This window comes from Chlamydomonas reinhardtii, chromosome 6, assembly GCF_000002595.2.
Source record: "Chlamydomonas reinhardtii strain CC-503 cw92 mt+ chromosome 6, whole genome shotgun sequence".
Taxonomy (NCBI): Eukaryota; Viridiplantae; Chlorophyta; class Chlorophyceae; order Chlamydomonadales; family Chlamydomonadaceae; genus Chlamydomonas; species Chlamydomonas reinhardtii.
In genome coordinates, this window is record NC_057009.1 from 5139869 (window position 1) to 5151731 (window position 11863).

The window sequence follows — 11863 nt, forward strand, 5'->3', positions numbered from 1 at the left end:
TTCCTTCATCTCTGCGTGCCGCCCTACCACCCCTCCTGCCGCGCTCGCTTCCGGACAGCCGCCTTGACCCGCTTGAAGTGCGCCTTGGTGTGCTTGCACATGGCCCACAGCTCCTTCACCGACAGTGGCAGGCTTTCGGCGCCCCCATAGCACAGCGTGTCGCTGACCTCCACGCCCTTCCTGATGTCGACGTGCTCCGTGGTGGTGATGCGGTCCATGCCCTTGTACCTGGAGCACAGCCGTGGGGCACAGCCGCGCACAAAAGATGGTGGGCGAGGGTGCGGCCGCCTGGGTGCAGCTGGGTTCGGCCCGACGCCGCAGCGCAGTTCACGGCTGGCGGGCTGACACGTGCGTCAGGCGGCAGGACGCCTCCCGACGCAGTTTTGCAGCTGTCAGCTCCCAACACGTTCAGCACCCACCGGCGACTGAAAAGGGTTTTGTTGTTGGCCCCAGCGCCTGCGCGGACCTTGAGCTGCGCCTCCAGCAGTGTGGTGTCGGGGTCGCTGGTGTCGAACACCCGGATGTCCACCGCCCCGCCACCGCCATCCTCCCACAGCTGCGCACTGCGCCACGCAGTCGAAGTAGCAGTGCATATCAGCCGACCCCAGTCTGCATTCGGTGTGTCGCTCTAGCAGGCGCACTGCTGTCCATATGGTCTGCGTGCCTGCATGCTGCTCTACTACACACGCACACGCACTCACCCGCACACCAGCAGTCCTGCCCCATCCCTCGCATTATCCCTGCCCTCGCGTCATCAGTTGCGAATGCAATCAATGCGAGTATGAAACTGCCCCACCACTCACCGGTACGGCAGGCCCTTCGCAATGCCGTCCCAGTTGAAGGACGCCCACACGTGCACCTCAAACAGGTAGCCCGTCAGAGTTAACGTGTCATGGCTGAACTTATTCTTGAGGCGCTTCACGAACTTGTCCACGTCCCCTTCGCAAAAGTGTTGCTGCGAATGCACGCGAACAAGGGCGCGAGCGAGCACAGGTCGCCCTCGAGGCGCGAGGTGAACGCTGCCGGGCAGCTGCAGTGTCCTGGTGCGGCAGCTATGCAGTGTCTGCATGCTAGCAAGGGTCTACAAGGTCACGGCACAGTTGAGGGACTGGCAGACCCCGTGGGAACTACACACGGGGTCGCAGGCCGTGAAGGTCACGGCCTGTGCACGCGGCCTCATCCTGCTGCAAAACCCCATGACGACCTTGAAATGATCTGACCCTGTCAGTCCCGTGCAACTGCAGCCCCTCAATATGCTCAAATGCCATACTAGCCATTACGCAAGTCCATCACGACGTGCAGCGCAAAAGTATGTCAATGCTTCTACAGCACCCAACACACCCCGAAACGTGTCACTCCTCCTAGCGTTGTCTCAACCATATTCCTGCAATCTACTGCTTCTAGGGCACATACAATGCATTGCACCATCGACATCTGCGCAACCACCCTGTCCACAAACATGGCATGCTACACAGATTTCGCACATGCACAGGGCAAACACATGTGTCATTATGTCCCACCAATCGACCTGTACAAGCACTCTGCGCCAGCTAAAATGCCTACAAGCCCCGCCCCCAAGCTCCCAGCTCATCAGCCCATCAGCAGCCCCGCTGGTGGCCCGTCATCATCATCGCACACTTCTAGCGGCTCTGGCTCCAGCATCGCATCCAGCCCACAAGCCGCCGGCCCAACAGCTGCTGCCGGCGCCGCCTTGGCTACGGCCACAGCTGCCGGCGCCTGCGGCGCTGGCACGGCTGCGATGCCCAGCGCAGCCACGCCCGCCGCCATGTCTTCCACTGCTGCTACAGCCAGCTGCGGCGCGGCCTGCGGCGTGGCTACTGCCGCTACTGCTACTGCTGCTACTGCCGGCTCCGCGTCGTCGCCGTCCTCCTGCTCCGCCTGCCCGCCCCCGGCCGCCGCCTGCGCCACCGCCGGCTCCTCGTCGTCCGCGGCCTCCACCTCGTCGCCCAGCACCTGGCGCTCCAGCTCCTGCACCCGCGGCCGTAAGAGCCGCGGGCCCATGGATAAGTGGCGATGTGGGTCAGGTGCGCACGAGGGCTTAAGCGTCGGCTGAGCACGGTCGACGTCTTAACCCAGGTAGCAGTTTCGGCACCACCAAGCAAATGGCACTCCGTCTGTAGCCAGATATGCCTCAATGTGTATAAGTAGCAAACCCTGCATCAGCCGGCCAAGGGGCTGCTGCTGGCTCTCGCGGCCACCATACCCCGTACCCTCTCGTAGGTCCGCACACAGGAGCCCACAGCGCCGCTTGGACGCCCCCCCCCCACGTGCCCGAGCTTCTCGCTGCCTGCTGTTCCCTCGCCGCATGCCTGAAGTCCCCAGCTGCACCGGTCCCCCAACTCACCCGCAGCTCATCCTGCAGCTGGGCCAGTTCCTCCTCGTCCAGACCCTCGAGGTCGCCGTCCGCGTCGTCGCCTGCCTCCTCCCCCTCGGTCCCACCAGCTCCCCCGGCGTCGTCATCAATCCCCTCGTCGTCCAGAGCTGCTAGCTGCGCCTCCAGTTTGAGCTCCTGGTCGAGCAAGTCCACGCCGGAAGCAATTTTCATCGCAGTCTCCTGCGCAGCGCGCAGCTCGGCTTCTAAGGCATCATCTGAGAGTGCTGAGGTGGCCTGGGCGGCTTGCTCGTCTATAAGTTGTTGTGCGGCACTCGTTGATTTGGCTTTAGTTTGCGATGGCACCTTGGTAGCGCCTGTAGTAAGTTTATTACCCATTCTAGTTATGCCACCAAGCAAGGAACGTAACTAGCTACTTGGCCTGGTCTTCGGGTCTCCTGCCCGAAAACCTAATCGGGGTTGATTATTGACTTACCTACACACGTCTTCGGAATGCAGTCCAAAAGTTGAATTGCTATCGTTGTCATACATTTTAATTAGGTAGCTTCCAGTATGCAACTTTAGCCCTGTGTCACTGGCGAATCGTCGAGAATGCGCAACTCGTCGACCTTACTGCGTTCGGCATTCGCCCGCCGGGGCACGCACTTACAACAGCAGAGTGCGCTGTGGGAGTTGCATCGCGCCCGATACTCGACGAACGACGATAGTAATCGCGAGGAGGGGGGCCTGCTCAACAAGATCTGGCGGTGAGTGCTCGCGCTATCATCTGGGTCGTGTGCAGGAAAACCTAGAGCAGCTGGGGAAGCCGTTGAAGTCTGGATCGGGGATGCGCCACGTAATGCACCTCCCTGCGTACGTGGGTTCGTGCGTGTGCGTGTGTGCGTGTGTGGCTCCGCCAGGCACGTGGCCGGGCCCCTCCTGCTCCTTAGCGCCGCTGGGCCCGCCAGCGCGCGCGACGCATTTGTGTCTATAGCTCAACGGCATCTGACAACTCTGCGGACAACTCGCATCCAGCTGCTTACAACCGTTGCCTTCTTCCTCACGCAGGGCCGGGCTCGGCCAGAAGCCGAAGGACAGCAGCAGTAGCAGCAGCAGCGCTGCCGGAGGCAGCAGCAGTAGCAGCAGTAGCTCTCGCAGCAGCGGCGCCAGCAGCGGCGATGCGCTGGTGCCCAGTGGCCCGGAGCGGCGGCACCACAAGGTGTTTGTGGTGGAGCTGTCTCGCAAGCCGCTGTTCCCGGGCATTTACACGCCAGTCATCATTAGTAAGAACGAGGCGCTGGTGAAGGAGATCATGGACGTCAAGAAGCAGGGGTGGGTGGTGGTATGGGTGAAGGAAGGAGTGGGTGTTAGTGGAGGGTGGAGGCTGGAGGGTGGAGGGTGGGCTCGCAGGGTGGCTGGAAGCCGCAGGCGTGCTGAATGGTTGACAGCGGCGGAGAGCCGAGAGGTTAAGCACTGCTGCGCGGTGCGGCGCCCTGCGAAAGCCATTGCTGTGTTCGTGCGGCCCGCCCTGACCAACACACTGGATGTGAAGCGTCCCACGCCCCTCGCGCGCTCGCCCGCTTCCTCCCAACAGCGCCCACGCCTACGTGGGTGCGTTCCTCAAGCGGCCGGAGCCGCCGCTGGGCATGACGGCCGCCGCCGCCGTGGCCGCCGCGGGGGAGACGGAGGTGCGGGACGCCGCCTCCCACCTGTACGACATCGGCACGTTTGCGCAGGTGGGTGGGTTCGTTCGCGCGGGCGCCGAAGGGGCTCGAGGAGGCGGGAGGGGCGCGAGGAGGTTGGGAGAAGGGGTTTAAAGAGAGGAAGAAGCGGTCGAGGGAGATGGGGGAGCGGATTAAGGAGATGGGGGGGGGCCGGTTGGGGTGGTCTGGGTTTAAGGAGGGAACGGCTGGGGGGGGGGAGGGGCTGGGTGTGGCCCCTGTGGTGGGTGCCGTGGCGGCGGTGGGGTGGTGCTGTGGGGCCGGCCTCCGAGGAGCCCGGCACGCCTGGACGCCTTGCTGCTGCACCCCCTGCGCCAACTGCTGTGTCCCCCCCTCGCAACTAACGTCTCTGCCTGTGCTACTCTAGCTTAGCTTGGTTTGGTTAAGTTTGGGCTGGTATTTACAACCCCTCCCCCGCCCCTGCCCCCGTGGCCGCAGGTGCACACAGTGCTGGCGGGCGACAGCGCCGACTCGGCGCAGCTGCTGCTGCTGGGGCACCGCCGCATCCGCAAGACCGGAGTGGTGGGTGAGGGCGGGCGGGCGGGCAGCAGGGCGGGCAGGCGGGCGGGCTGAGGTGAGCGAGGTATGCCAGGCGGCCGCAAGGAGTGATGACGAGGCGGGCGCAAGGGTTTGCTGCTGGGTCCCTGGTTGCCGCTGTCGGCCCGTCGCGGGGGCGCTGGCCGGCGGCTAGCAGCACTCGCCGTGTCGCCACTCGCTGCCCCAGACACACTTCCCGCCCCCGCCGCCCCCCCCCAGATCTCTGCGGACCCCCTGCGTGTGCATGTGGACCACCTGCGTGATGAGTCCTACACCAGCGATGACATCCTCAAGGTGTGTGTGTGTGACGTGTGTTGTGGGCTCTGGTGGGTGGCGGTTGGCTGTTGGCTGCTGGAGGGCTGGGTGGCGTTTGGCTGAGCTCCTCAGACCGAATCCTGCCGTCCGGCCCTACTAATTCCCCTCCAAACCACACCGCCCATTAATCATGAATGTAACCCCTCCCTCCTGCCATCCCCCCCCCCCACACACACCATAGGCCACCAGCATGGAGATCGTGAACACCATGCGCGACCTGCTGCAGCTCAACCCCCTGTACGGCGAGCAGTTCAGGACGCTGCTGTCGCTCAGTGAGTCAGCAGGAGGAGCAGGAGGAGCAGGACGAGGGAGGAGGTGGAGGAGGGAGGAGGGAGGAGGGAGGAGGGAGGAGGGAGGAGGGAGGAGGGGATGTGGGCGTGCGATGCCGGGGTGGGGCAGGACGCGGCTGGGTGCTGCAGGGTGTGTGTGCAAGGCAGCGTGGGTTTGGGCTCCCTGCGGTTCACGCCGCCCCCACTGCCCTCCTGGACACCGTGCCTCCCCCCTACCTGCTCCCCTCGACCCACCTGACCCCCCCCCCGCCTGCCCCCCCCCTTCGCCCCCTCCTGCAGCCGGCAGTATCGACCTGCAGGACATGAGCCGCCTGGTGGACGCCGCCGCCTCGCTCACCAGCGCCGACGACACCACACTGCAGACGGTGCTGGAGACACTCAACGTGCCGGAGAGGTGGGGGCGGGGCTTGTGGTGTACAAGTGTGTGTGTGTGGTGGTGGGGGGTTGTAGATACCAGCCCAATCTAAACCGAACCCAATGCAATCGAGCGAGGAGGAGAGCGAGGAGGAGAGCGTCCGGATGTCCGGATCGGGCAGATTGTGGTTGGGCATGATAGTCCCTCGTCTGGCTGCTGACTGGTCACTGACACGACACCCGCCTGCTCCTCCTTCTCTTCCCAGGGCCCGGCTGGTGCTGGGGCTGCTGAAGAAGGAGGTGGAGCTGTGCAAGCTGCAGGCGGACATCCGGGAGCAGGTGGGAGCGCGGGGGATGGAGGGGTAGCCGTTCAGGGGGAACGTAGTAGGGGGCGGGGGGATGGGGTTTGTGGTACCAGCGGAAACTAAACCGGGGGCTGGGGGAAATGGGCCGGGGCGTCAGGGGAGACGCAGGATGGGTTGGATAGCGCTGTGGTGGCACGGCCATGGCAGACGGCAGAGTTAGGAAGGAAGAAATAATATGCACGCAAGGCATCGTTCTTGTGTGTGACACGCACAGACAAACACAATACGCACACACATGCACGTCCAGGTTGAGGGCAAGATCGTCAAGGAGCAGCGGCGCATGTTGCTGATGGAGCAGCTCAAGAGCATCAAGAAGGAGCTGGGGCTGGAGCGGGACGACAAGAGCGCGCTGCTGCAGAGGTAGGGTGGAGGGAGGGTGGGGTCGGGGGTGGGAGGGGTTGTAGATACCAGCCAAACTTAACCAAGACCAATGCAATAGAGCGAGGAGGAGAGCGTGGCCGTGGGGAAGGAAGGAAGGGAGGAAGGGAGATGGGGTTCGGGGAGGAAGGGAGGAAGGGAGTGGCGCGCGGGCGGTGGCCTGACTACCGTGTGCGGTATGCGCGATCGTCTCAGTGGTCGCAGCCCCTCCCCCGCCATATCACACCGTACGAACCTACCCCACTTGTGTCGCTCTTCAGCACCACGCCCCTTACCACCTCCACCTCCACCGCCTCCTCCCCCGCCTCCGCCTCCACCTCCACCACCTGCCCCGCAGGTTCCAGGCCCGCTGGGACGAGCGCAAGGCGCTGGCACCCCCCGACGTGGCGCGGGCTGTGCAGGAGGAGCTTGACAAGCTGGGCGGCCTGGAGCCGGTCAGCCCCGAGTTCAACATCACGCGCACCTACCTGGACTGGCTCACCAGCCTGCCCTGGGGCGCCACCACGCAGGAGCTGTTCGACCTGGTGCGGGCCAAGAAGGTGCGGGCTGTGTGTCTGGGTGTGGTGGTGGGGGGCGTGGGGCGTGGTGGTGAGTGGGTGGGGTGGTGGTGGTGGTGGGGAAGGGGTAGGGAAGGGATGGGTGGGGAAGGGGTGGGGTGCGGGAAGGGGGAGGTGAGTAGGGATGTGAATTACGGTAACCACTCGGTCCTTGCCACAAACTGCTTCCGCCCCCTCTCTCTACAACACCACACCTGCTGTCTACCTCGCAACACTTCTCTGTACCCATCCTTGCAACCCCTCTCTGCACACCCCCCTGCAGGTCCTGGACGACGACCACTACGGGCTGGAGGACGTCAAGGACCGCATCCTGGAGTTCATCGCGGTGTCGCACCTGCGCGGCAGCGCCCAGGGCAAGATCCTGTGCCTGGTGGGGCCGCCCGGAGTGGGCAAGACCAGCATCGGCAGGTCCATCGCGCACGCGCTCAACAGGTGCGGGCGTGTGAGGGGTGGGTGGGTGGGGGTGTGGTTTTGGGGGGGGGAGGTTGGAGGTACCAGCCCAAACGACACCGAACCCAATGCAAAAGAGCGAGGACGAGGCGGGGAGGGGCAGGGGGAGGAGAAGGGAGGGCGTGGGCGCGTAAGGGGCGGGGTAAGGGTTGGTGTGGGGCCCCGGCCGGGTGCCGGACACAGATTCACTGGATGTTGAGCTGAGGCACGGGCGGCGGCTCGCGCAACAATACGTGTGCGCGCGAGAGGGGGTTTGCATCTATTGACCCTACCAACAATCACCACGCAATGCTCTCCGCCCGCACCCCTCCAGGAAGTACTACCGCTTCAGTGTGGGCGGACTGCACGACGTGGCCGAGATCAAGGGGCACAGGTGGGCGCGTGTGATGTGTACATGGGTGTATTATTAGCGGAACAGCAAACAAAGCTCGCGTGAGCGCAGCTTCCTCCCTTTCCTGTCCCCCGTCTCACCCCCTGGTATCTACAACCCCCTAACGCCTCAACCTGTGCTCCGCTCGTTTTAGCTTGTTTTGGTTTAGTTTGAACTGGTACTTACAACCCCGTCTCACCCTCTCTCACCCTCTGGCACCCCCTCTCACCGCTCCCCCATCCTCACCTCCCCCTGTCCTGTACCGCTTTCCCAATCATGTTTGCAACCCCCCCCCCGCCGTCCCCCTCCCCCTCGCCCCCTCCCCTCACCCCCTCTCCCCCCCTCCGCCCCCCCCGCCACTTCCTTAACTAATCATGAATGTAACCCCCCCCCCCGCCCCCCTCACCCCCTCACCCCCTCCCTCCTCCCCCCCAGGCGCACCTACGTGGGCGCCATGCCCGGCAAGCTGGTGCAGTGCCTCAAGAGCACGCAGAGCTCCAACCCGCTGGTGCTCATTGACGAGGTGGACAAGCTGGGCCGCGGCCACAGCGGCGACCCCGCCTCGGCGCTGCTGGAGCTGCTGGACCCGGAGCAGAACGCCGCCTTCACCGACCACTACCTGGACCTGCCGCTGGACCTCAGCAAGGTGGGGGAGGCGGTGCGGGAGAGCAGGAGGGGGGGGGTAGCCGGTGATGTGGAGAACGGAGGGATTGATTGAGAGAGGGAGAGGGAAGGGGGAGGGGCTGGTTCCACCCGATAAGACACTTTTAGGCTCGGGCACGTAATACCCTCCCCGCTTGCTACTGTCGCCTCTGGTATTTACCAGGCATCCCTCCGCCCCCGCCCCCCGCCGCCCCCAGGTGTTGTTTGTGTGTACGGCCAACTCGCTGGACACCATCCCCGGCCCCCTGCTGGACCGCATGGAGGTCATACGGCTGTCCGGATACGCACAGGGTGGGGCGTGGCGGGTGGGAGGGGGCGAGGGAGGGTGGGGGCACGGCGGGTGGGGGCGCGGGGGGCGGGGAAATGGGGGCGGGGAAATGGGGCCACGGCGTGCGAGGAGATGGGGGGCGCGGCGGGTGGGGTGGGGGTCGTGGGGGCACTCGAACAGCGGCGCGCGGCACACAGTGCAGTGGCTTGTAGGCGGACTGCTGTGGTGGCCTCCTAGCCCCATCGCTCCCACCGCGCACATTCGCTTCCTCCAGCCTACCTACCTACCCCTCTTGCTCCTCCCCGCCCCGACGGTTTTTGACTGTGAGGGCCTACTTCGTTGAACTCAGGCATAAAACCCCCCACCCAACCACCCCACCGCCACCACCGCCACCACCGCCACCACCCGCAGATGAGAAGCGCGCCATCGCGCGGCGCTACCTGGAGCCGGCCGCCGCCGCCGACGCCGGCGTGCCGCCCGGGTCTGTGAGCCTGGCGGACGACGCGCTGGAGGCGCTGATCGGCGAGTACTGCCGCGAGGCAGGCGTGAGGAACCTGAAGAAGCACGTGGACAAGGTGTACCGCAAGGTGGGAACACACACACACGTGTGTGTATGCGATGTGTTAAAAAAACGAAACGAAAGCCCGCCCAGACGACGCCGGAGTTACTTACCGATACCCACCATTTTACCGAGCGTCGCGTGACAGTCGCGACCCAGGTAGTCATACTTACCCGCGATAGGCCTCTATGCGATGTGTGTGTGTGTGTGTGTGTGTGTTTGAAAACGAATCGGAAGCGAATGCTTGTGTGTGTATGTCTGTACATGTGAGTGAACAGCTGTACATGTGTGTATGTGTGTACAGCCTGCAGGGGGAGCGGGGGTGGTTTGGGAAGGGAGGTGGCCAACGAGAAGGGGGGAGGGAAGGCTCTGGGGCGGCGCCACACACACAAACACGCACACACCGCCTGCGTATTGCCTTCCCTTGTGTTTCTACTTCTACCACACCTCCCCCCACACGACCCCCTGCACCCGCACCCGCACTCGCACCGGCACTCGCAGGTGGCGCTGCAGCTGGTGCGGGCGGGCGCCAAGGTGATCAGGCTGGACGAGGAGGGGAAAACACCCCAGCAGCAGCAGCAGCAGGGGGAGGCGGCGGTGGAGGCGGGTGCCGGGAGCAGCAGCGGCACCGCCGAGGCTTCCACCAGCACGAGCACCCCTAGCAGTACCAGCAGCACCGCCACCAACACCGACAGCACCACCACCACCAGCACCGCCAACAGCACCAGCAGCAAGCCGGCTCCCAAGGTGCGGGTGGAGTACGACGGGCCGCCCATCACGGTGCACCGCGCGCAGCTCAAGGACTACGTGGGGCAGGCGCCCTTTGCAAAGGACAAGTTCTACGAGTCCACACCGCCCGGTGAGCCCCGTGCGTGGATGGTGGTTGGGTAAGGGGTGCACAGTAAACGGCCGGGGGGTGCCACTCATGCGAACGGGTTGGCGAACTGGAAGTGCTGACGCCCGGGGTCCAGGGGAGGGGGCGTGGGGGCACGGTGCATTGGACCATCGTAGCCCCGCATAGCTGAGCAGCCCCGCCTGCCCGACTGCATGGCTAGCGAGCTAGCGCACTTTTATCCAACACTGACGGTCTGCCTGCCTCCCGCCCGCCCGCCCGCCCGCGCTCCCTACCGCCACGCGCAGGTGTGGTGATGGGTCTGGCCTGGACGCCTCTGGGCGGCGCCACGCTGTACGTGGAGGCGGCGCGGGTGGCGGGCAGCGAGGCGCGCGGCAGCCTCACCACCACCGGTCAGCTGGGGGACGTGTTCCGGGAGAGCGCCACCATCGCGCACACCTACGCACGCAACTTCCTGGCGGCCCGCATCGCCGACGGCACCATTCCCGCCGGCGCCGCCGCGTCCTCGCCCTCGGACGACACGCCGGCCTCGTCACCCTCGGACGCCACCACGGCCAGCAGCAGTAGCAGTGCCAGCAGTGGCAGTAGCAGTAGCAGTTCCGGGAAGCAGCAGCAGCAGCAGCCGCAGCTGCCCTCCGGGCCCGGCTCCTTCTTCTCCAGCGGCGCGCTGCACGTGCACGTGCCGGCGGGCGCCACGCCCAAGGACGGCCCCAGCGCGGGCTGCACGCTGGTGACGGCGCTGCTCAGCCTGGCGCTGGACCGGCCCGTGCGGCCGGACCTGGCCATGACGGGTGAGGCGGGGGGAGGCAGGGGGCGGGGAGGGTGGTGGTAGTGGTCGGAACGGAATGGGGGGGGGCAACGGTGGGGAGTCGAGTTGGACGGGATGGTGGTGGTGGCGTTGTTGTTGGTGAGTGAGTGTAACTTGTGCGGCCGGGCGTGTCAAGTGCGGAGGGCCAGGCGTGCTTGCGCTACCACTACTTGAATACTTACGGTGATGTGTGCTCAGAAGTCCGTCGCCCTCTCTCGCCTCCTCTCGCACTCTTGTCTGCGCCTGGTCCTGCACCTCTTCTCTCCCAGCAGCAGCTCCTGCGCCTCTAGCGCACTTGGGCTTTCGTTCTCGCAACCCGACCTCGCCTCTCTCTCCCGCCTACCTACGTGCATCCTGTAACGCTTTTCCAACCACCTTTGCACCCCCCCTCTATCTACCACCCACCACCCCAGGCGAGGTGACTCTGACGGGCTGTGTGCTGCCCATCGGCGGCGTGAAGGAGAAGGTGCTTGCGGCCCGGCGCAGCGGCGTCAAGGTGGTGGTGTTCCCCGAGGGCAACAGGCCCGAGTACGAGGAGCTGGCGGAGGACATCAAGCAGGTGGGGGCCGGGGGCTGGGGGGCTGGGGGAGGGGGCCTGGGGGAGGCGGAGGGGGGGGGAGGTACGGGCCAGGTGGCGTCCTGCCGGCGCGCCTCACCCAGTGTCCATCCTTCATGTCACACACCCACACACTCGCACACGCACACGCACACGTACACGTACACGTACACGCACACGCACACGCACACGCACACGCACACGCAGGGTCTGGAGCCGCACTTCGTGAGCAGCTACGACCAGGTCTTCAAACTGGCGCTGGAGCACGACAGCGGCAGCGGCAACGCGGACAAGGCCAAGCAGGAGGCGCCGCTGTCCACGAGCGCATGAGGTGGTCGGCGGGGGGCAACACCGAGCGAGCGCGTGCGAGGATACGGAGGGGGCCACGTAGTCAGTGTCGAGTCGTCTGTCGCTGCCTAGCCTGACACCGATGGACGTTTTGAATTGGGCTGAAATGTGCATTCATGTGTAATTAATTGTCGCTTTT

General features: G+C 65.1%; 3 protein-coding genes across 3 annotated transcripts; 1 reads left to right on the forward strand and 2 right to left on the reverse strand.

The window, feature by feature from the left end:
• Position 1: 1 nt before the first annotated feature.
• On the reverse strand, positions 2–1067 carry CHLRE_06g281286v5 (uncharacterized protein). Its single transcript, XM_043063265.1, has 3 exons — positions 702–1067; positions 420–609; positions 2–228 (listed from the first exon to the last, which is right to left on the reverse strand). Exons 1-3 carry the CDS (start codon positions 733–735, stop codon positions 24–26), a joined length of 429 nt encoding a protein of 142 aa, XP_042923971.1. The 5' UTR covers positions 736–1067; the 3' UTR covers positions 2–23.
• Positions 1068–1115: 48 nt separating this feature from the next.
• On the reverse strand, positions 1116–2727 carry CHLRE_06g281300v5 (uncharacterized protein). The gene is made up of 2 exons (XM_001695390.2): positions 2366–2727; positions 1116–1989 (listed from the first exon to the last, which is right to left on the reverse strand). The coding sequence occupies exons 1-2, from the start codon at positions 2564–2566 to the stop codon at positions 1591–1593; spliced, it is 600 nt and encodes a 199-aa protein (XP_001695442.2). The 5' UTR covers positions 2567–2727; the 3' UTR covers positions 1116–1590.
• Positions 2728–2877: 150 nt separating this feature from the next.
• On the forward strand, positions 2878–11860 carry CHLRE_06g281350v5 (uncharacterized protein). Its single transcript, XM_043063266.1, has 19 exons — positions 2878–3099; positions 3401–3664; positions 3927–4068; positions 4492–4575; positions 4810–4884; positions 5087–5177; positions 5475–5589; positions 5816–5888; positions 6162–6274; positions 6630–6831; positions 7112–7281; positions 7613–7672; positions 8105–8315; positions 8530–8623; positions 9012–9187; positions 9661–10018; positions 10300–10803; positions 11234–11379; positions 11584–11860. The coding sequence occupies exons 1-19, from the start codon at positions 2945–2947 to the stop codon at positions 11704–11706; spliced, it is 3156 nt and encodes a 1051-aa protein (XP_042923972.1). The 5' UTR covers positions 2878–2944; the 3' UTR covers positions 11707–11860.
• Positions 11861–11863: the final 3 nt, after the last annotated feature.